This window comes from Podarcis filfolensis (assembly GCF_964270895.1).
Source record: "Podarcis filfolensis genome assembly, chromosome: 10".
Taxonomy (NCBI): Eukaryota; Metazoa; Chordata; class Lepidosauria; order Squamata; family Lacertidae; genus Podarcis; species Podarcis filfolensis.
This window is the reverse complement of record NC_139612.1, coordinates 29,543,613-29,568,440: the sequence shown is the minus strand read 5'-3', so window position 1 is coordinate 29,568,440 and position 24,828 is coordinate 29,543,613. Positions and strand designations below refer to the sequence as shown.

General features: G+C 42.6%; 1 protein-coding gene across 1 annotated transcript in view; it reads left to right on the top strand.

Moving 5' to 3' along the window:
- Window positions 1-975: 975 nt before the first annotated feature.
- The window catches only part of PPM1H (protein phosphatase, Mg2+/Mn2+ dependent 1H), a 92,423-nt gene continuing 68,570 nt past the window's right edge, over window positions 976-24,828 (top strand). Inside the window, exon 1 of the mRNA XM_083574555.1 lies at window positions 976-1,909. Within this exon, the coding sequence (XP_083430681.1) occupies window positions 1,635-1,909 (275 nt within the window). The 5' untranslated portion in view covers window positions 976-1,634. The remainder of the gene's footprint in view (window positions 1,910-24,828) is intronic.

Genomic DNA, 24,828 nt, shown 5'->3' with positions numbered 1-24,828 from the left:
GGTATGTTTGGGTGGGTGCACAACTGAGACATCAGATAGGTTAAAGCTATTAATATAAGGCACCTTTGCCCCTAATAAATACCTTCAGACTGCTCACCTCTATAGCCTGCAATCCCACCTGGGAGAAAGTCCAACTGAAATAGGTCTTACTTCTGAGTATACATGTACGTAGGCTTTGCTCTGCTAACTCTTGCCTATTCTATTGAGGTTGAGGGCTTGCCCTCCATCCCAAAGCAGGGATATAAAACTATAAAACCAATAAAGCATAAGCTTTAGGGCCCCTAATCTTGGAGGGACCTCAAAAGGGACTCTGGTCCACATTGCTTTAATTTTTTGCATCTAGTAGACCCAGTTTGACTCATGCACACAACTCAAATTGTCTATTTTTGTGCGTGGATATATTTCAGCAATCCCAAAGTTGGAGAGCCAGTAGTACAGGCACAGATGTTGTAAAGGCGTTTTGAGCTGCCGTGGAACAACCCCACTGAAGGAAATGACAGCAGTCACTCTGACCTCACTGATGCTTGCCATGGGGCCCCCATAACAGCTCCAGCTTCAGGGCCCCCCAAAATGTAGGTCTGCCACCAGGGGTGCCAATTTGACTAAAATATGGGGGGACAGGGCTCAGGCAAGCACTGCCCCACATAATCAATCACATGACACGGCACCCCCCCCCCTATTTGAATGGCAATGCCCATGATCAGACCCTCCACATTTCCCCAAGATTTCCTGTACTAAAATTGAGACAAACAAATGATGACCTTATGTGCCATCATATAAAGGGCCTTGCTTTACTCTTTACTATGTATGCCATTGCACCACCAAATTTGAAAGATGGGTATCTTTAATTTGAAAGACGTGGGGGGAGGGGAGCCGGCCCATTCAAATATTTTAATGGGGGGGAGGCTCCTATTTCCCCCCCCCCAAACTGTCCCGGAGCAACGTCCCTCGTGGTGTTGTCGTCTGCACACCAGGGCGGGAGACCTCCTCGCCTGCTCCTCTGGTTCCCCGCCCCTTTCTCTTCCAGCGCGTTTTCCCCCGCTACGCCAACCCGCGCACGGGAAGAGGGCGCGCGAGAGGCGTCTCTGTTGCCGCAGGATCTTCGGGGCCGAGTCCCCCGCCTGCCTCTGCGTCTGCAGCTCACGGAGCAGGAAGTTCCCGCGTCGTCGGAGGCCAGCTTTATTATCGTCACGTGACTCGGCGCGGGCAGCAGCCGCTTGGGTCGAGTTCGGCAATCCGCGCGGAGGGAAAGAAGAGGAGGAGGAGGAAGAGGGAGAAGCCGGGACCCGCTCGACGCCCCCGCCATGAGGAGCGCTCCCCGGCGACGGCGCGGCGTCCAGCTCGGGGCTCTGTGGCTGCGCGCTGGCCCCTGAACACTGTGCTGAACCCCCGCTTTGCTCCATGCAGCGGCTCCTCCATTGCGGAAGCAGCAGCGCCTCTCCTGCAGGGACGGCGCTGGCCGCGTCGGCGGGAGCAGCAGCAGCAGCAGCGGCGGCCGCCTCAGCCGCGTGATTCCCCCTCCGCCCCTCCGCCGCCGCTCCGCCGCCGCCCTGCGCGCCTGCCTGCCTGCCTCCCGGCGCGAGCTGGATGGTGCTTCCCCCGGCCCCGCCGGTGCGGCCGGCGGCAGGAGTACTATGCTGACTCGGGTGAAGTCTGCGGTGGCCAATTTCATGGGAGGCATCATGGCTGGCAGTTCGGATCACGGCAGCGGCGGTGGAGGAGGAGGAGGCGGCGGCGGCGGTAGTGGTGGAGGAGGCATGGACCTGCCGCTGCGCTTCCCTTACGGCAGACCCGAGTTCCTGGCTCTGTCTCCGGACGAGGTCGAGTGCTCCGCCGACCACATCGCCCGGCCTATCCTCATCCTCAACAAGGAGACCAAGCGCCTGCCCTGGACCACGGGATACGCCGAGTGAGTAGCCAGGCACAGACCCACCTTAAGCAGGAGGACGGCCGGCAGGGTCCCGTCCCCCCCTCGGCTGCCGGTGCGCCTTGGAGAGGAGGCGCGCCCACGTCCCCTCTCCAAGGGCGCTGCTGCAGCCGGGAAGGGGGGAGAGTCCGGGGTAGGATCACCTGCCTGAACCTCAGCGTCTGGAGCAAGCCCGCCACACTCGTTTTCCGAACCGGGGTTGGATGGATATAGCCTTAACTTCTCCCATCACCCTGGGAGAACCATACAAGCGTAGGGTTGGAAAGGGACCGCTTGGGTCATCTAGCTCAACCCCCTGCAATGCGGGGGTCTTTTCGCCCTACGTGTGGGGCTCGAACCCACGACCCTGAGGGTTAAGAGTCTCATGCTCTACGGGCTGAGCTGTCGCGATTGACTCAGCCCTGGAAATGGGGGGCGTGGAGGCGAGGGGAAAGAGCTATTTCAGGTTTTCTGTTGGGAGGGAATGGTCAGCCACCCTGTGGGTAGATCCTGTCGCAGGTGGACTCATGTAGTGTGGCTGTGTGTATGTCATCTTCCCTTGGAAGCCTCCCCCCTCATTCCTCAATTCAAAATTTACTACTTGTGGTTATGGGAATGTGCTCTGTGCATACCTCCAATGCCCTTGCTCTTCAGGTGTTTGGGTTGGAACCTTGAGAAATGCTGCTTCGGGTTAAGTCCTCTTACGTTATGCGCTGGGTTGGTTCCGTCAAATACTCTCCCACAAGTGATTTGGGGCAGCTTTCACTTCTGCATTGTCTGTTCTGAGTGGGTGCAAAAAGTTATGTTGCTTTTAATCCCTGTTTACTTCAACTTACCTTATATGAAATCCAATCCTCTTGAATCCAGTAGGTTTTACTCCCAAGTGGGTGTGCATAGAGGTACAGCCTGACTCTGTAAATATTTACTTGGAAATAAATTCGGTTGACTTTAATGAGACTTACTCCTGGGTGCAAGCGTACATAATGCTGTAGCCATAAAGTGCTTATCTTTGACCGGGTCATGTGCATCATGCACCATCTGGTTTTGCAACTCCATGTGTCTCTTTGAGATTTTCTCATCTAGGTCTAGTAATTTTGATGGGGTTATTAAAAGGGAAGGGAAATGAAAAGCGGAAAGTTTGCCCTTTGAGTCTTTCTCTCCTCTCCTCTCCCCCCCTCCCCCATGTGCAGATTTCACCCAAAGACTGTGTAGCATTTTTGTTCTGCCGTAGATCTGTGTTCTGCAAGTCTCTGGATTGTTTATTTCTACTGATGTGGAAGGGGTTTAGGAAGTGTTGTGAATGTATGGGGAGAGGTGGGGGCAGAGAGAAAGAGATCTTGCTGTTTTGGTAATGGGAGACTGGCATTTAGCGCACACCCCCTTTTCCAGGCCTGTGCTGCGAAGATGATGGCTGGAGTGTGTGTCATTGATCTGTTACATTCTCAAAATTTTCCATCCTCCCTGCACACGAATCACTCTCTTGCTGTGGAAGCAGGATTCAGGGAGGTGGAATGAAGGAGACTACAGTAGCTTTTCGTCCATATATCTTTCTCCAGATTCCAAACTTCTTCAGTTTTAAGTGTCACATTTTATTATTCTTGTGCTTATTGTGTGCTTTTAACATCTGAGTGGAAGGCTTATAATGAAGCAGTGATCTCCTAAAATAAAATGTGTGGATTTTGTTTGCAGGGGTGCATATTTTGATAAGATGGGAGGGAGCTGCAGCTTTTGAACTGGTAGCAGAAAGCTTCACCCTCCCCCAGGAGGTGTTTTTGGGATGGATTATGTTACTGCAGCCCTGGACACAAATAAAAGTGAGCATTTACCTGTGATGAAGTTTGTGCAGGCAGATTAGGATGATCTCTGATCCTGTCCCAACTCTTTATTAGGTCTAGGCTAGCTACGCTGCGTTGCATTCAGCAATAACCAAATTGAATCTTACTGCTGTGTTTTATTTGTTTCCATTCATAATGCTTATTTATAAATGGAAGGCTCTCTAATGGTTAAGCAAGGGAGCAAACTATAAAAAGATCTGTTGGCCAGTTCAGAAGAAACACATTGTCTAATGAAGTTAGTAGCCAATCTCTCAATATAATGCAGCAGGATTAATGGTTGAAGAACTTTCTGGTCAATTCAGTAGCTGCTTGTGGTTCATGACTTCACTTTGTCATGTCACTGTTGTTTCCTTGAAAAGGGCTTAGTGATGGCCAGCAGCCAAAAGAATCGTTTTTGGCATAATCCAGAGGTTAAGCAACCACTTAAGTCCTCATCTGAGTGGATACTTAAATATATGATTAAATTTCACTGGAATTTTACTTACAGTTTAACTTAGCATTGCAGGATTAAATACAATGAGAGCAGTGATTGCATATCTCCCCTCATTGAGAAGAAATAGATAAATTAGAACTCAGAATAAGTCCCGCTGAGTTCACTGGGACTCGTGTGTGTTGGGATATTGCTGCCAGAAATGATAAATCATATATTTGCTATGTTCACCGGTGAACAGTGTCACTTCATCCCAGTGAAGTTAGGGCTTTAGGTCTCACCTGCACAAATTCAGTGTAATGTGGGTGTCGTACGACTGTTTGTGTTGCTATCAAGAGCACAAGGAATCAGTCAATGTTTATATGTAGTCTGGATTAGGTTAATTTGGACTATGATGACTTTTTTCAGCAGAGCTGGGGAAGCTGTGAAACTCCAAATGTCCCCAACCACTGGCCATGCTGGTTGGGGCTGATGGGAGATGGACTCCTATCCTTTGGAGGGCTGCAGATTCCCCCTCTTTGTTTTACAGGTTAATGGGAATTATTCCAAGTACAGTGGTACCTCTGTTTAAGAACAGCCCTGTTTATGAACGATTCGATTTACGAACACCACAAAACTAGAAGTAGTGTTCCGGTTTGCGAACTTTACCTCGGTCTACGAACGGAAACCAAACGGTGGGTGGCCTCATTAGGGAAAGTGTGCCTCGGTTTAAGAACGGATTTGGTTTAAGAACGGACTTCAGGAACGGATTAAGTTCATAAACCGAGGTACCACTGTACTCTAAATATGTCATGTGATTATTTCTTTGCTTTTCACTGCAGGCTCTAGGATGGGGAATAAAGAGACTTATGCATGTTAACTCGAAAGATAACCACATCGCTTGCAATGAAACTTAGTCCTAAGAATTAGCCAGGTACCAGGTGTGTTTTGCAACTGGCACGAGTCCATTTGCGACCGCATGGAGATCTATGGTTGCCAGGTTGGCAACTGGGGAAAGCAAAATGTCACTTAAAGGAGGATCTGAAATATTTTCCTTGACGCTTGAATTTGTTTTATTCTGGATTGCTTCATTTGATGATTTAATGTGTTGTAAACTGCTTTGAGATTTCTTCTTTAAAATGCAAAGTGGTATAGGAATGAGATGATGAATAATACTACTACTAATAATAAGTTCCACTGCAAACAAAAAATGGCGCCTAGACATTCCATTGTGGTGGCTGCAACCTAGGCTTAAGGTGCTATTTGGTGATTAGATTATATATCTTGAGTTTCTAACACTGCGTCAAATGGATTGTTGTGTGTCTATATATGAAATGCCCTCCAATTTTTTGATACTATACTTTGTTGAACTGCTCTTCTGTGTACTTTGTTGGGACTTGTAGCTATTACCTTCCATATTCTGTTTGTGATTGAAGTCGGTTTTCCGTAGAAAACAAAATCTCAGCCCAGGGACTTTTAAAAGACTAGCTCAGAAACCCCTCTCTACCACTGTTGGTATGGGTTCTGCAGAAGAATCACAAATTCTTACTGTACATGCTACTTCATTATACTGAAGACTTCGCCTGGGAGACCAACTTCTCTTGTAGTTGCTTTATCAACCAGATGAATTGAGTTCTATTAAGCTTTGACAATCTGTCCGCCCCTTTCTGTATCGTAACAAGAGATGGTTATTCCTTGCTGCTAGGCATTTGGTTTTATTCCTCGGGTAACTTGTAATGATCATCCAGTTTTGTGCGGCAAAACAGAAAAGGCTTTGTTTCAAGTCTGTTCTGGGGGGCAAAAGTCGTTTTCAGTATATGTGAACATGTATTGTTGAAGTATTAGTAACTTTAAGAAGGGAATGTGACCCTGCAGAATTTTTACTAAGGGCTTCCTTGTAACCAGATAATAAATTGAGATGGTGTTTTCTTTTTCTTTTGTTCTTCTCCTTACTTTCTTTTATGTTAAGACTGAAAAAAAAATGTTTATATTTTTACTCTGAATCTTAAGATAAATTGTAATGCCCCTAATGAGTCCCCCGCCCCCTTTAAGACTGTTAGGCTCATCAGTGAATCCAATTAAAATTGGTGGAACTAACCTGAGAGACAGAATGCTTTTAAGATTATAATAGCTTTAGGACAGAGTATTGACCTTGCTGAAGTAAATGCAGTTTTTGCTATTTACTTCAGTATCCCAAATTTGCACTGTTACTCTTCTGTGAGCATGGTTTCTACATTATTTTTGGAAAGACAGAAAGCTGGTGCCTAGACAGTACTTCCCTATACCACAGGCCTGCTGTGTGGTGATCTCCAGCCTTTAATGGATGTAGGTGTAGCATTGCATAACTGTAAGCCTGTAAAACACAATGCAAGAATAATTTTGTGAAAATAGTGAGGAACCAGGAGACTTTTATCTTTTGTTAGGTGCTTTGTGAAGGCATGGCTTTTTGTGTTTGCTCATGTAGATGTTGTTGTTGAGTAAATATTACATAGTGTATTATTTATTTACAGAACATATTATTCATTACATAGCATATCATTATTTTTATTTATTAAATTTCTATGGCACCCTTCATCTGAGGATCACAGGGTGGTTTACAATATACAGCCACAAAAGTAAAATAAATAAATAAATCAAGAATCACTGGGGGGGGGTGTCAGTCATAATTGACAATTTTCCTGGAATAATTTCTACTGTCTTGTCCTTTTTTTGTTTGTACCCTTGGCATCTTGCATCATTACGCCATGCCTTCTTATGTGCTACATGGAATCTGGCTGGGTTGAATCACATAATCTCATATTCAGGACACAGAAAACTGCTTTCTACTGAGCCAGGCCATTGGTCAATCTAGCTCAGTACAGTGGTACCTCGGGTTAAGTACTTAATTCGTTCCGGAGGTCCGTACTTAACCTGAAATTGTTCTTAACCTGAAGCACCACTTTAGCTAATGAGGCCTCCTGCTGCTGCCGTGCCGCCGGAGCCCAATTTCTGTTCTTATCCTGAAGCAAAGTTCTTAACCTGAAGCACTATTTCTGGGTTAGCGGAGTGTGTAACCTGAAGCGTATGTAACCTGAAGCGTATGTAACCCGAGGTACCACTGTAGTGTTTACAATGACCGGCAGTGGCTCTCTAGGCTTTCAGATAGGGAGTCTCTGGCCCTGCCTGAAGATGCTGGGGATTGAACCGGGGACCTCCTGCATGCAAAGCAGATAACTCTACCACTGAGCCACAGCCCTTCCCTATTCATGCAAGATAATCTGACACCATGTGAACGAAAAGCATTGAATGCATGGAGTATGATGGGAAGCGCTGCAGAAGAATAGTGACAATGGGATTTCAAACAAAAGTACCCATTGCAAAGCAATATTGAGCTTCCTGCGCTTTCCAGATATTATCTCTGTATGCTGAAGAAAGCCTGCAAGTGCAGTTCAGAAAGTGGCACACCTGCTGGATGAAACAGTCACTAGTGTTTTCTTTTTGTTATAGTTTTCAATAAGGGAGACAAGTGGAAATTTACTAATACTTTACCCTTCCATCATTAAACTTTAAGCAGATCCATTTACACTTAGGACTCTAAAATCTGTACTTGTTCAACTGTGCCCCCCCCCATAATAAAGGTATTTACTCACATTTTAGTACACTAGTCGTTAACCATTTACCATTGATAGATCCTATATCTATCAAAGTTCAAAGTGGTTAATTGTGATCCTTCACATTATCTAGCCTAACAACTTCCAATCTTTTTAATTTAGTAAAGAGCTGTACATTTCCACTGACTGACTCATAAAGATGATTTTGGCATCAGATAGAAATAAGCAGGCTCAACCCTATATTTTATTTGCTTTGTCTAACTGACAGATTCTGCTCCAGAGCTCTGGATTCCATTTAGGATTTTGTGTTTTTGGTCTCAAAGTCATGTGGTGTAGAAACACCCAAGTTTTATAGTGCATTAGTAGAGTTAAATGTATTAGTAGTCATTTTGATGGTGCTATCAGCAACAGAAAAATAAAGCAAGGAATCTAATCTCTATTGTTTGTATCCAATGTTAGGGTTTTCTGTGGCGATGAAAGTAAAAAGTTGAATGAGAATCATACCTCTCCCTACATGCAAATAGAAGGACTTGTCCAGTGTTTACTTTCATTTTTGAAGAAACCGGGCTTAGCATTATGTTTGAACCAGATACTGTGGCTTTAAGCAAACTGGTTAGTTAAACAAGCTAGTATCATAACTCACAAGTTTTTGGTGTTTTAACAATGCCTTGTTTGGACTGGCCTTCTCTTTATAGAATTTTATCTTGTAGCTATGTGAAATACTTACCTTTGCGGATGTGTTAATCTAGGTAAAGGCAACTATTTGCTTTGTGGTCTTATTATTGTTTAATGTAATAAGATATTCAGATATGCCCCAGAGTGCAGCTTTCCTCTCTCTTTCCCCCCTATAAACACATAGTCGTTTCTATGAACAGACAGTCCAGCAATTCATTGAGGGGGACGAGGTACGTTGCCATCAACCCTGCTGAGTCACTTTCACACTTTGCACTGCAGTATGTGTTGCTCACACAAGGCTAGATCTTCCATCTGTCACATGGAGGAGGTTATGCAAGGGTGGTTGTTGAACTTGGTCCACTCAGAAAGGTCTTTAATTGAAAGTTGTTGTTTTTTTAAAAAATGCAGAGGATACCAATTTAATGCCACATCACTTAAGGATAGGACAAAAAGTAATCAATATGAATTGTGAGATGATAGCTTTAGCTTTCTTCAAAGTACTGTGTTTTAGGATTGGGCTATAAGAATGCTTAGCCACGTAATACAATATTTATATAAATTATCACTTTACAGGAGGCTGTAGCTTGCCAAGAACTTGTTTGCTAAAACATCATAATGCTTAGTAACGGTTCTCCCTGGTTTTGCCAACTAACTTGTTTTGGCTTTAAAGGACACGTAGCTTTTAAGCAGCAGAGGATTTGTAATATTATTTACAGTGCTCTCAATATTTGAATTTTCATTACCATGGAGAGGAATCAGTGATGTTCCGTGCCTGATGTTTTACACATAAAGCATCAGCTTTGTATTCCTAAGCTAATGTGTTTATTTACAGAATTTCTATGCCATTTTGCAACATAAGAGTTTTCTGGGTGGCTTCAATAAATAAGACAATTTAAATGTAAAATAAATCCTAAAACCAAGATCTACATAAATACAGCAATGGAAAACTCTCAGATGACTTTTGAACACTGGAAGGGCAAGATTTGTGCACACAGAAGCCTATATGGTTTCTGCATTCATAGGTGTTGTAAGTAGGGAGATGCAGAAAATAACAAAAGTGTGAAACTTTACCTCATCCATCTTTAGGAGTCCTCTGACAGTATTAGCAAGCTGTATAAACTGACATTGTTATATTATTGGCAAATTGTCAAAAGCTTTGTTGGAAATCCATACTTTCTCACCAAGAGCTCCTGTGTAAATTTAACATACCTTCTGTATCAGTTAAATGGCAGAAGAAAAGTCACACAATAAATTTTCTGTGGGAGACAAGGGAAGCAGCTGAGACTGAAGGATGGTACCAGTGCTATTAAACTTACTTTTTAAATGATTTGAAGTTGGAATGAGTAATGAAGTGGCCACATTATCAGATGGTCCCTGAATGGATTCAGAAGCAGATTGTCAAGAATGTTGGAATGGTATCTCCAAACCGAGTGAACGAAAGTGCACATTATATTTAATGCGAGTAAGTTCACTGGGACAGAAAGAAAAAAAATCTTCCCATGCTCTGAAGAGGTCTGAACTGGTTGTGAATATGAGAGACAGAGAGAGAGAGAGAGCGAGAGAGAGAGATTGTTAGCACAGCTGTACAGGTGCAGGCAAATAGGAATTGGCATCCAAAACAATCAACAGTGTTTTGAATGTTGGGATAATTCACTGAAAGTGTCTACCCAGTGTACAATAGGGGTTGTAAAAGAAAGAAAATGACAGGTTAGGGATAAGGAAAGAATCTGTATGGGAATGACTGCATTGGAGCACGAAAGGCTCAAATGTTTGGGGCATTTTGGTTTATGAATTGGCATGTTTTACCAAAATGTATGTGAACAAGTGGTAGATAGCTAAGTAGGAATGCATTGGTTTGAAAAATGGGAGAGCACACTCTTTGACTCTGTTGTCATGATTGGAGCACTTCCCAGTGAGATTTAGACATGCAGTCTGCCATGGGGTGGTCAGCTTATTTGGATAACCCACCCCATAGGCTGATGGATTCCCGAGAGCCTTGGAGAGTTTACAATCAAAGCCCTTATTCTGTGGGGAGAGGAGTTAGGCAGTTGACACAGCAGCTCCTAAATGCTCACTCCCACTGAACAGAGATTTTTTGCTTTGCCAGGGAGTTGTGGGCAATGAAACAGGGAGGCGCCTCCAAAGCGAATCTGACTCAACATGAGAGCTCACTTCAGAGCCCATTGTGATGGCAGCAGTGGAGAAACTCAAGTTCACCAATGATGTTCATGCATTATAGTTTATGCGTTGGCATTCATTTACATGAAGTAAATACTGTGCCACCCAGTAGTAAAACTTATTCATGACACCATATCTCTCCAGCTCACAGTAGTTCTTTGAAACTGGTAATATTATATTAACATATTTGAGTCACAGTCAGAATATTTCATATATTCAAAACTCTGGTATTTCTAAGGTAAAAAGGTAAAGGACCCCTGGATGGTTAAGTCCAGTCAAAGGCAACTATGGGGTTGCAGTGCTCATCTCACTTTCAGGGTCATGTGGCCATCATGACCAAACCGCTTCTGGCTCAGCATAACATCGCGATGGAAGCCAGGGCGCATGGAAATGCCATTTACCTTCCTGCCACAGTGGTACCTATTTATCTACTTGCACTGGTATTCTTTCAAACTGGCAGGAGCTGGGACAGAGCAACAGGAGCTCACTCTGTTGTGGGGATTCAAACCGCCAACTTTTTGATCAGCAAGCCCAAGAGGCTCAGTGGTTTAGACCACAGCGCAACCCACGTCCCACTTATATTTCTAAGACTGACTGAACTGGGACTCAAAACTGTCTCTTTGCACAGTGGTATGGGCTGAAAACTTCAAAATATTATGCACAGTTGTTTAAAAGATGGGGCCACATTTTACAAATGTGAAATAACCAGTGGAAGAACAATAAAATGTCTAGTTAAAATAATCACTTTATCATTGCAGACTGGAATATGTAAGTGATGGAAGTGGCTGATCTGTGTCATATTCCCTATGTGATATGTCTTATTTTTCATGATGGACTGACTGTGATTGATTCTCAGTTAAACAGATGACGACCTTGAGCTAGGTTCAGTATTTTAAGAACTTAAAGCAGAAAAGCCACTTTATGCAGGGACAGTCCCCATATCTATTGGCCTGTTCCTACCTCTTTTTCTTAGTGGTGACACAGACCATTCATAACGTAAGAATATTCTTTACAGCTATGAGCAGGGCAGTAGGGTGGGTGGGGTAAGTGAAGCTACAACAATTAGCTATAGTGTTGTTCATTGTTTCTGCTCAGGCTGCACAGAGAAAGCATTTTGGTTCCTGAAATTCATACTGACTGTGCAGATGACTGATAAAATTCTACAGGATGTGGTATTAGTGTGTGCAAACAGTCAAGATCCAATGATCCCCAGGCATGTACCTCCAGATGGTGGATATGCCATGTGCCGTCCTGACACCCAGGCATCTTCACTTGGTTGCGAGTGGCTGGTAGTTGAGTGCAAAATGCACTTGGCGCCTGACTAGGTACAGTATAGTTTCTCAGGTGAATAGCTATGTGCTAAGGAGTCGGGAAGAAGGGTGCCTCTGAGCACATGTTTAACCCAGTAACCTGTACTCACACTGGACCCAAGCTCACAAGTCCTTTCACTTGTTCTTCCTCCAAGTGTCTTTTTTCCAGCAGCTAATTTGGAAGGAGGAATGGACTTTTTGATTGTTGTTATTGTTGTTGTTACAGTTGAGAGTTAGAAACCCATGGCAATCCACTGCAAAATTATCCAGTAGATCCTGATCTGTCTTGCCTGATTCCCTGCTCTAGAGCAGGGGTGGCCAACTTCCAAGAGACTGCAATCTACTCACAGAGTTAAAAACTGGCAGTGATCTACCCCCTTTTGGGGGGTTCAGGTCAAAGTTGATGAGCATTTTTTAGGAAGGAGGAAGGCCCATTTTTTAGGGGTGCAGGGCAAAGTTATTGAGCTTTTTTTAGGGGAGCCAAAGTTGTTGATCATTGTTGAGGGGAGCCAGTGATCTGCCACAGACGTCCAGTGATCTACCGGTAGATCACGATCTACCTGTTGGATATGTCTCAACAATGCAGCCTTTTCTGCATGTCCCACCGTCCCCATTAGAACTACATCAAGAGACTTGCATCTGTTTGTGGGATTTTGGATTGCCTATGATAAAATGCTGTTTGGATGGGATTTATTTCGAAACTCATTGTCGTCTTCGACTTTGAGTCATTGAAAAGGAGCTTGTGAGCAAGTGGACTGAAACAATTTGGACCCCCTTTCACACGTTTGTAACATTATGTCACAGTGAACTTGATCTTAATCTTGACACTGCATTTTCAAAGGAGTTGCAGGTGTTTCATAGCAGTTTAATTCTTCAAGCCTTCTTGCAGGTGGAACAGGGGAGTGGCCTCCGTAAATGGCAGTATTAATGGGTGAGTTGTGCTGTGGAATCTGTTCCTGAGCGTGGAATGTTGCCTTCTGATGGTGTAACTCTTGATGCTGGATTTGGGCTGGCACCTTACACAAGACCTCGAGAAGGGTACAGTGGTGCCTCTGGTTAAGAACTTAATTCGTTCCGGAGGTCCGTACTTAACCTGAAATTGTTCTTAACCTGAGGTACCACTTTAGCTAATGGGGCCTCCCACTGCCACCGCGCCACCGCTGCGCGATTTCTGTTCTCATCCTGAAGTAAAGTTCTTAACCCGAGGTACTATTTCTGGGTTAGCGGAGTCTGTAACCTGAAGCATTTGTAACCCGGGGTACTACTGTACTTGTTTCCCAGCCTTCCTCAACTTGGCTGCCTTTAGGTCAGCCTTTCTCAACCTGTGGCTCCCCAGATGTTGTTGAACTACAACTCCCATCACACCTAGCTAGCAAGGCCAGAGTTCAGGAATGATGGGAGTTGTAGTCCAATAACATCTGGGGACCCACAGGTTGAGAACCGCTGCTCTAGGTATTGTTGCATTCCCTTTTTTAAAAAAAAGATATTTATTAAAGTTTTACAAAAAGAAGAAAGTTACAGAATAAAAAGAAAACAAAAAGAAAAAAATACAAAAAATACAAAAATACATAGAAAAGAAAAAGATACAAAATACAGAAAAAAATAAATAGAAAATAGTTAAAAACAAGTCAGTCTTTTCATATCTTAAATTTCGTTTGCTTATTTCCCCGACCTCCTCACACCTCCCTTTTTTGTATTCCCGTTCACATGGTTAATTCAGCAAATCCTTACCCTCTTTCTTTTATCTTAATTCTATATCTCAACATATTATAACTTTATATTTTCATCCGTTATCAATCCATTTTTACATATTCTTATTAACCTTGTTGCTAAGGCCGCTTGATTTCAACCCAACATCATTTTAACATTCATTAATTTTACAATGTTTCTGCAAATAGTCTTTGAATTTCTTCCAATCTTCTTCTACCGACTCTTCTCCCTGGTCCCGGATTCTGCCAGTCATTTCCGCCAGTTCCATATAGTCTATCACTTTCATCTGCCATTCTTCCAGGGTGGGTAAATCTTGTGTCTTCCAATACCTTGCGATGAGTATTCTTGCTGCTGTTGTAGTGTACATAAAGAAAGTTCTATCCTTCTTTGGCACCAATTGGCCGACCATGCCCAGGAGAAAGGCCTCTGGTTTCTTCAAGAAGGTATATTTAAATACCTTTTTCATTTCATTATATATCATCTCCCAGAAAGCCTTTATCCTTGGGCACGTCCACCAAAGGTGAAAGAATGTACCTTCATTTTCTTTACATTTCCAACATTTATTATCGGGCAAATGATAGATTTTTGCAAGCTTGACTGGTGTCATGTACCACCTGTATATCATTTTCATAATATTCTCTCTTAAGGCATTACATGCTGTAAATTTCATACCTGTGGTCCACAACTGTTCCCAGTCAGCAAACATAATGTTATGTCCAACATCTTGTGCCCATTTAATCATAGCAGATTTAACCGTTTCATCCTGAGTATTCCATTTCAACAGCAAGTTATACATTCTTGAAAGTATCTTAGTTTTGGGATCTAACAGTTCTGTTTCCAATTTTGATTTTTCCACCTGGAAGCCAATTTTTTTGTCCAAATTGTAAGCCTCCCTTATTTGATAATAGTGAAGCTAGTCTCGCACTTTATCTTTCAATTTGTCTCCTTCTTGTTCCAAAATCTCCCAATATTTCGGCCATTTGGCCTCTATACTGAGCTTTTTCTGAGCCTTCGCTTCCATCGGTGATAACCACCTTGGGGTTTTGTTTTCAAGTAAATCTTTATATCTTATCCAGACATTAAACAATGCTTTCCTGACAATATGATTTTTAAATGCTTTGTGTGCTTTAACCTTGTCATACCACAGATATGCATGCCACCCAAAAACGTTATTAAAACCTTCTAAATCCAAAATGTCTGTGTTCTCAAGAAGCAGCCATTCTTTCAGCCAGCAAAATGCTGCTGATTCATAATAGAGTTTAAGGTCTGGCAGGGCAAATCCACCTCTTTCCTTTACATCAGTTAGTATTTTAAATTTTATTCTGGGCTTCTTGCCCTGCCAGACAAATCTAGAAATGTCTCTCTGCCACTTCTTGAAACAGTCCATTTTGTCCAAAATTTGCAATGATTGAAACAAAAATAGCATTCTTGGCAATACATTCATCTTTATAACAGCAATTCGACCTAACAAGGAAAGCTTCAAATTTGACCATATTTCTAGATCCTTTTTCACTTCTGACCAACATTTCTCATAATTGTCTTTAAATAAGTTTAAGTTCTTAGCGGTCATATTAACCCCCAGGTATTTTACTTTCTTAACCAATGTTAAACCTGTCTCCTTCTGAAACCTCTCTTTCTCAATCGGTGTTAAGTTTTTCTCAAGAACCTTAGTTTTTAACTTGTTCAGCTTAAATCCTGCCACATGACCAAATTCTTGAATCAATTCTAATACTCTTTTAGTACTAGATTCTGGCTCCTGTAACATCAGTACTAAGTCATCTGCAAAAGCTTTCAATTTGTACTGTTTAGCTCCGACCTGTATACCTTTAATCAAACGGTCCCTTCTGATCATATTTAGCAAAACCTCCAGGACCGAAATAAAGAGCAATGGGGACATAGGTATTGTTGCATTCCCAACTCCCATAGTCAGTGGTAATTAATTATGGGAGTTGGGAGTCCAAAATATCTGGAAGGATCCAGATTGTAGAAGGCTTCTTTCAATGTGGGTTTGACCTTCAAGATTTTGAGAGTCACATTATCTTGACAGGCAGCCAGAGAGTGAATATTAGGAGAAAGCTTTTGTTTTGTATAATGAGTAGCTAGAAGAGTTGGCAACTCTCCCTCTCATCCTTCCTTTCTCTGTTGCTGTACTTGAAATTTCTTATTGTGTCTCCCTTGTAAGTAATATACTGCTTATGTGTCCCAGTTGTCATTACAGATTTATGACTGCTTCATATCAATTATTGCTACTTCATGTTATCTTCCTTGCTAAATGGCTGCCTTGTAATATTGTTTGTCAGGGCAAGCGAAATGAGACGTTATCCTCTGAGAATGGCAGCTCTGAAGAAAGAGAGTTTATAAAGTTGTTGTTAACACTTTGATTTGAAATGGCATGAGGAAGAAAGTTGGTTGCAGTCAGTAAGATGTCTGTGCCAGTAAACATAGTCGCAGTACTTCATTGATTATTGCTTTCCACATATCCATAGGATTGCTAGCTAGCAGCAAAATGTCAAAGATGGTACTGATGCAGGTGGATGTCTATATAAGCAGAAAGCCTGGTCTTCATGCAGCACTGCCAGCGGTACCTAGAATAGAGTGAGTGCCTGGAGGTGGTTGGAGGATGGATGGCGGCTAACAGATTGAGGTTGAATCCTGACAAGACAGAAGTACTGTTTTGCGGGGACGGGGTGGGTGGGTGTGGGGGACTCCCTGGTCCTGAATGGGGCAACTGTGCCCCTGAAGGAGCAGGTACGCAGTCATTTTGGACTCACAGCTGTCCATGGAGGCGCAGGTCAATACTGTGTCCAGGGCAGCTGTTTACCAGCTCCATCTGGTACGCAAGCGGAGACCCTACCTGCCCGCAGACTGTCTTGTCAGAGTGGTGCATGCTCCAGTTATCTCCCACTTGGACTACTGCAACACACTCTACATGGGACTACTTTTGAAGGTGACCCAGAAACTGCAACTAATCCAGAATGAGGCAGCTAGACTGGTGACTGGGAGTGGCAGCCGAGACCATATGAGACCCGTCCTGAAAGACCTACGTTGGCTCCCAGTACGTTTCCGAGCACAATTCAAAGTGTTGGTGCTGACCTTTAAAGTCTTAAACGGCCTCGGCCCAGTATACCTGAAGGAGCATCTCCACCCCCATCGTTCAGCCCAGTCACTGAGGTCCAGTGCCGAGGGCCTTCTGGCAGTTCCCTCCCTGTGAGAAGTGAGGTTACAGGGAACCAGGCAGAGGGCCTTCTTGGTAGTGGCACCAGCCCTGTGGAATGCCCTCCCATTAGATGTCAAGGAAATAAACAACTATCCGACTTTTGGAAGACATCTGAAGGCAGCCCTGTTTAGGGAAGTTTTTAATGTTTGAAGTTTTATTCTGTTTTTAGTGTTCTGTTGAAAGCTGCCCAAAGTGGTTGGGGAACCCAGCCAGATGGGTGGGGTAGAAATATATTATTATTATTATTATTATTATTATTATTATTATTATTATTATTATCATCATTATCATTATCATTATCATTATCATTATCATTATTATTATTATTTTGAAAATATGCTAGCTTTATTGCCTTACTGGTGGCTGTGAAGATTTTTTTTTTTTAATTACTCCAAATGGGGTTATGACTGAGACACTAATTGATTGAAACTAGTGAAGCTGCATAGAAGCTAGAGATGTCTTTTCCCAGAACAGCTCCAGTGACAGCAGGGTTTTTTTAATAAAAAGAACCACACACATCAAAACCCAGCTGACATTCCTTATCAAGGTGCCATTGTCACAGAGATTATTAGTGTGATGCTTAGAGTGCCTTCTCTGACTTGCAAAGTAGAATCTCTGCTGCTCAAGAGAGAAACATTGCACTCGCTTTTCAATCTTGACAGCTGGGGGGAAAATATCCCAAGGCATTTTTTTGCAGCTCAGAAATGAGTTACTATGGGTCTGAAGGATCAGTCTGCTCCCAGTGTCTACCTATCAGGTCTTCAGGATGTGATGTACCATAACTGTTTTCATGTAAACCAAAGTCATATTCATGCTTTGGCCTAGTTCGTACATCACAGTAAAACATGGTTAATGGTTTATCTTCAGTTTCTGGGTAGCTTTGCAACACACATACACACACCTGTGTAGGAAACCTTGGCTACAATTTGTGGCTTGTTTGGAGCAAAACAAACTTCAAACCCTAGTTTGGACATAGCAGTAAGTCAGGAATCGTGGTTTTTCTCTCTAGTGATGGGGCAGTTTAGAACACACACACTCTTTCTCTCTCTGTGGATGGATATATATATATATATATATATATATATATATATATATATATACACGACCAAAGTGCTGTCCATATTATACACACTTATATAAAAGGTAAAGGGACCCCTGACCATTAGGTCCAGTTGTGGCCGACCCTGGGGTTGCGGTGCTCATCTTGGTTTATTGGCTGAGGGAGCCAGCGTACAGCTTCTGGGTCATGTGGCCAGCATAACTAAGCCGCTTCTGGCGAACCAGAGCAACACACGGAAACGCCGTTTACCTTCCCGCCGGAGCGGTACCTATTTATCTACTTGCACTTTGACGTGCTTTCAAACTGCAAGGTTGGCAGGAGCAGGGACCAAGCAACGGGAGCTCACCCTGTTGCGGGGTTTCGAAAAATATTTTAAAAGTTATAAACAGTTTTAAATCTACAGTTCAAAATAATGAACACCTATATTACATATAATACAAAAGTTTAAAAACATAAGTTACCTTATCTTCTCGGGTGAAACTAAAGCATAATACACATTTAACAATAGTAGCTGTAGTATAAAAACATGTGGGTGGTGGCGGTGGTGGTAAACAAGGTACAAAATGCATATATGCTTTCTTCAGCAAAACTAGCTGCTAATCAGCAAAATGACAGACCCTCCATCCAGCTCTCACCTAGGTGCTTTCCTTTCCTTTCCTAGTTTCTCACCCTGGGACATCTCCGCTTTCTTACCTCACTGGTGTCCTTCTGCCATTTATTAGTGAATTCCAGTGGAGTGCCAGTCCCATCTTCAAATGGCCTCCTGGTGTGACCAAATGGGTGACAGACCTCCTTAGATCTTGACCTGTTGCAAGGTGCTTGGTTTTATCTCTCCCCATCTCAAAACTCACCCTCAGGGCAGTTGGAGTTCAGCTGGCCTATGTCTGCTGCTGCCAATATGTTTCTTCAACTATGGGAAGGAGTAAAGCAGGCAATACTGACTTGCGCATGTTACCACTGAATTATGAAGGCTCACCTTCTTTGACCAGCCATCTCTATAATACGCAGGTTATGACCCATTTTCACCTCAACACAATAGGAAGTTTCCCCTTCACTTGTCTCAGTTTTTGAGACATGTGTAACAAGTCACAGGGGGTCGGTGTGAGCTATTGAGGTGTGAAAAGAAGAGAAAAAGCGTTGACAGAACATCCGGGAATACTTCCAGATTAGAGGACAAATATATTTACTCCTTTTGCAGTATCTGTATTTTGCACATGCCTGCATATTATTATTATTATCATTTTAACATAAGAAACCACACATCTTGTTTAGAGAGCTTTCCCAGACATACAGCCATATGTTTAGCTGTTTTAGTGTTTGAATAAATATTTGAACTGTTTGCCTTTAGTAGCTGTTCGCCTCTCTCTTTTCTTTTTTTGCTCTTGCAAAAGCAAAGAAAAATAGGCTGCTTACTTTCGTACATGAAGGAAAGCTTCTGTATTCCATACTGTCCAATATTTATCCGACGAAAATAAGGATGTCTTTTTTTTTTAAATAATAATAATAATACTCCACCCATCCAACTGGGTTGCCCCAGCCACTCTGGGCAGATTCCAACATATATAAAAACGTAAACATTAAACATTAAAAAACCCTTCCCTATACAGGGCTGCCTTCAGATGTCTTCTAAAGGTTGTATAGTTACCGTATTGGCTGGAATAAAAGCCACACTTTTTCCCAAATTCTGACCGTGAAAAGTTAAAGTGTGGCTTAAATTTGCGACCTTACAAAAATGGGCTTTTATGTTATCGGTGCTGAAACAGACATATGGTAAAATGGAATGGGTGTGAGTGCTTGCGGAATTTTAAGGGAGTGGCTTATATTTTGGTATTGTCTTTTTTCCTCGCCCCTCCCCCCATGAATTTTAAAGGTGCAGCATATATTCGGGTGCGGCTTATATTTGGGCCAATACGGTATATCGGTGGTCGCATAACCTTACCCAACCCCTCCCTCTCTCCCTCATCAAGCACCACAGGACAAACTACCTTGGGCCCATCTTAGATTTGCAGTCTGGACCCCCTGAGCTCCATCACCCTCTTAATCAGAATCCCTCATTACCTTCATTCCTGTAGCTCAGCTACAGTTTTATAAGCGGGAAGACGAATGTTTGCTTTGACATCCTGTTTTATGGTTCTCTTGCTTTACAGGAATCAAATCTATACATAGCTCTTGAGGATGGATTTTGGCTGCCTTCCTGTTAAGGTTTATAATTTCTGAAATCTTCATCTAATCCCCCCAAAACTGATAAAAAGTGGAGGAATACAGATTTATATCTGTACACTGATGCAATCAGAGTTAGATCTGCTGGCGGAGGAAATTCTCTGCATTTGAGAGTTAGCAATCATTTCTGAAATCCAGATTAATATCCTTAAAAAAGAAAAAGGCAGCTGAATGTTTATTCGAGCTAGAATGTTGATGGCAGAGAGTCATCAAATGTGGTCAAAAGCCCTGATCTATAGCATCATGGAAATTACATTTGGTAAGAAATATATATATGCTGAATCCTATCTTGAAGTTCTACCAACTATGAATCCTTAATGCAGTCAAGGTGACTGGGTGGGTAAGACAATATATTTGTGGATTTTATTTGCATTTGCAGAATTCTACCGGTTTGCAGCAAGGCTTTAAAAAAATTAAATGAAGTACACATTTATCAACTGAAAGTGAATCTATTCCATCAGTCCACATAAAGCAATCACAATCTGATGAGCAGCATTCTTTTGGAAGCTCTATTACATGAGCTTTTAAAAAGAAAAAACCCCACCACCCATTTTTCTGCGGCATTTTTTTTAAATTGTAGGAAGGGAAGCATACTATTGAACGAGAAGGCACTGATCACACGTTAAAAATAAACACAGGCAAGCTTAATATTAGATGGAGCAAGCTGGTAGAGTTGGCAGTTCAGGGGAGATGTATGTTACTGTTGAAGTTCCTTCTGGAGTCAATTATTGCTGTTTGGCAATGTAATCCTTAATGCTGCTTGCAGCATGTTAAATAATAAATTAGAGCAACACTTTGTGGTAACATTTTAGGAACCGAATTGATCACACATTCCAACATGCTAAGAATACTTCCCTTGAAAACAGTACAGATTCAGTTGAGTCATGGGCTGCAACTGTATTAGGCTGATCGTATTGAACTTTGTTGTAAATAAAAATATGCCCTTTTCCCTTAGGGGGTATCCAAGAGCCCATATAGAGTCCTTACATAGTTCCCTATTGGTAGGAGAAAATAACAGAGGCCAACCAGAGAATATTGAGAAGCAAAGCAGCTAGTAAGCTTGATCTTTATTGATCTGTTGCAACAGGGTACTCCCCTCACACGCAGGAGAGGAAGAGGACCCCCAAAAATGCTGTTCAAGGGCTTATAAAGACTTTTGAAATTCCTATCCTCTAGATCAAGACCACCCCCAGAAACATTATGCATTCATCACAGAAGGGGTGTAACCTAAGACCACCCTTCAGATACGGCGGTCTAAAACAGAACATTTGCATGTTGTTTTCTCCTGTCGCTTTGTTTATTTCCTGTCTGGCAGGTTACTTGATTGGATTTCTTGGGGAGCCTGGGCAGTCTTTTGTAATGATAAGGCTCACACCCTTATTCAAACACAGATTAAGACAGGATTTGTGAAGGAAGAGACAATGGGGAGGCTTTTCTATTTTGACCATGCAGAGAAACATTTGCTCAGTTTAGGAATCAAAATGGTTCCAGGTTGGCTTTCCTGTGCTGATCTATGTACGTGTGGTTATGAACGTTGCCATATATCTAAGACCATAAAATTCCTATCACAACTTGAAGACAAAGGATTTGGGCAGCTGTGGGCAGAGTTGAGTGAGTAACCCTATATATGTTTACCCAGAAATCAATTCCTATTGAAGTAATTGTGGATGGAATTGCAATATGAAGACTGTGTTGTCCTTCCCTTCATTTATTCTCATTTTAAAGAAGATGGAATGAAGCTAAGAAACCTTGCCAAGGGCACACCCAAGATGGTGGCTTAGCCAAGAGCTGAAACACAACCTCATCTTCAGACTTGGCAAGGAATACCAGCCCTTCCAAGTGTCCCTATTTTCCAGGGTCAGTCCTAGATTTACAGAAGCCGTTCAGGTTTCTGATTTCATCCCGGAATGTCCTGCTTTTCCTTAGGATGTCCCTATTTTCTTTGGAGAAATGTTGGCGGGTATGCGGGTAGCAATCCCAGGAGCCTTTGCAACTGCACTCCAACAGCCGAGTGAATCTGACCCACAGCCAAGCACTTTGGGGTACCATTCTACCTCTGAATCACAGCCTGGTACTTTAGTGTACTGTCTACCCTTCTCATTGTTTCCAGTGATGAGAAAGAGTGAGAGCCACCATTGATGCCAATCTGGTAAGTGCTACTGGTTTTTCAAAGGTTTCAAGGGTTTCCAAAGGTTTAGAGGGTGTTTACAGGCTTTTTAGATGGTGTTCTCCACCATACATGATTCCATGTACAGTAGACCCTCGGGTTACGTTACCTCCGGGTAACATAATCTTCGGGTTGCGAACCTGGCAAACCCAGAAGTGGGTTTGCTGCTCACGCGTCCTCCGGTTACGAAATCTTCAGGATATGGCCGGGCCTCTAGAACGGATCCCGTTCGTAACCAGAGGTACCACTGTATATGCATGGTCCTGGGAACATAACCCCTGGGTAAGTGGGGAGACCCCTGTATTTGTTCCCAAGTTACCACTAAGTTCCTAAAGTGGAATGGAGATTGGATGGGCGGTTTCTGGGTTCCTTTGCCTTCTACTAACACTGCATCAGCTGGCTCATGAAACCAAAAGCCTTGGCTCTTCCCCCTTGCCTTTCTGGCAATTTATCAGAAGTGAAAAAACCACGCCGCATGACAATCCAAGCTGTTATCACTACAAGGGTTTTGAAATCCTGACTTGTTTGTTTTTAAGGTGCTGCTATAGTGTTTAAACTGTTGTCTTAGCTGTATAACTTACCTTTTAAAATACCTTACTGCAGTTTTTAGTGGATTAAATAGTGAGGCCACAGTATTTGTGATATTTAGGGCTGGCTGCATGAAGCAGAGTCTACTATTTACAGGGCCTTTCTCTTCCTTTTGGGAAATAAAAAGCTGGCCATGCTTGCAACCTTAAAGGGCATCTGAATGTGATTTCTTTAAGTCTCTCATTTTTAGATGCCTCAAAACAATTTTGCATCCTTATTTCACATGTTAATTTTTTTTTTTGAGCTGCTGATAATGATATTGCAGGCAGATTGGATTGGGTTGTTGCCCTTTCAAAATTTTGTTTGCCTCTCCTCTGCTGGAGATTGGCAGCTCTGGTTCCTGAAAGAGGATCTACTGCTCTGTAATGCAGGAGCAGTTTTTCTTGGTTTCCATCTGCTTTTATAGGCATCCAGATTTCTTTCCATCTGACGATGGGTGGCAAGCCAGTTCTTTGCATCTACAGAATCGGGAAGTCATTCTTCCCTCACCCTTCTCTGATGATAGCCATAGGATGTGTGTGGACACAGGCAGGGGGAGGTTTTTATATTATTATATATTTTTTAAAAACCCTAATGATTATGACTCAACTGAATTAACATAGGAAATGGGCCTGCAGAAGAGATTGTGCAGTAGGGCATTAGATTAACAAAGTAAAGTCTGAATATAAAGCTCAAATCCTCTGTTCTTATAAAGAATTTTCTTACCACGGCATATATCTTTTTCACAGTTCAGTAGTTGCTCATCCCGGTTTTTTTTATTATCCCACGGCTACTGATGGCAAACCGTTTCTCATAAAGCAAAACTGCTACTGGCAATTCACAGAGGAGACGGGAACGCAACTTCAAAGCATTTAGCGTAGAGCAGTAAAAATTAATTAATTACATGGAATTATGTAAATTGATTGCAGAAAGTAGCACATATGATTAGAGCTTAACTTCAGTTTTAATTTTTTTTTTTGCGTGTGTGCTGTAAATTCAAACGCATGGCTAGGTGTATAAAGGCAATCTTTACAACTGGGTTTTACACATTTTTATTATTATAAAAAAACTACTCGTTTATTTGGCAGTTTGAACTTGTTATCTCTGGTTGCAGAAGAACTGTTCTGTGCATGTAGATGTCGTTCTGAGCTCTCAGATTTTCCACCTTGACGAGGTCTAGGCAGTTGCCGTATCCATACTGCTTCTGTGGAGAGAACTGTATTGATGTGAGTTTCTTTAACCAAATTGGGAAGGGAGGCTGCCTGAGAACCAAAGGTACATTACCTTGGAGTTTTTGATAGCAGAAAGGTGGGATATAAATGTAAGAAAATAAAATAATAATATGTGCAAGCTCCAAACACAGTAGCTTAAAGCTGCTATCCTGTGCACATTAAGAACAAACACAATTTAAGTCCATGGAACTCACTTGTTTCCCATGCCTGGCCAAATCTAATTAGCTCCATGGCATTGGGAGGTCATTAATTTTTATTATTCTGTCCTTCATTGACTAGGACAGGGTTTCCTAAACTTGGGTCTCCAGCTGCTTTTGGACTACAATTCCCATCATCCCTGACCACAGGTCCTGCTATCTAGGAATGATGGGAGTTGTAGTTCAGAAACAGCTGGAGACCCAAGTCTGGGAAATCCTAGGCTAGAATCACTAGGGAAGAACAAAGCCCAGGGATGGTGGTAGTGTCGCAACAGTATTGGAGAGGGAAATAGCAGTGAAGAAATGCACCACTGTGTCTTTCTGGGAAATTTCCCCAAACATGTTAAAAGGGTAAGCATTTCACACAGTCCTGTTGTACATATAAGCAGTTATAGGGTCTAAGCCTTTGCAGGCTCATAGGCCTTTGCAGGGTTTCTAGTCATAAATAGCAATTTTCATTGTGGCTGGAAGGCCAAAGAACGTCATTGCACACTGAAGCTCTGACAATGTATTTCTAGTAGGCTATCTCTCAACACGCTCCTAATAGACACCAAC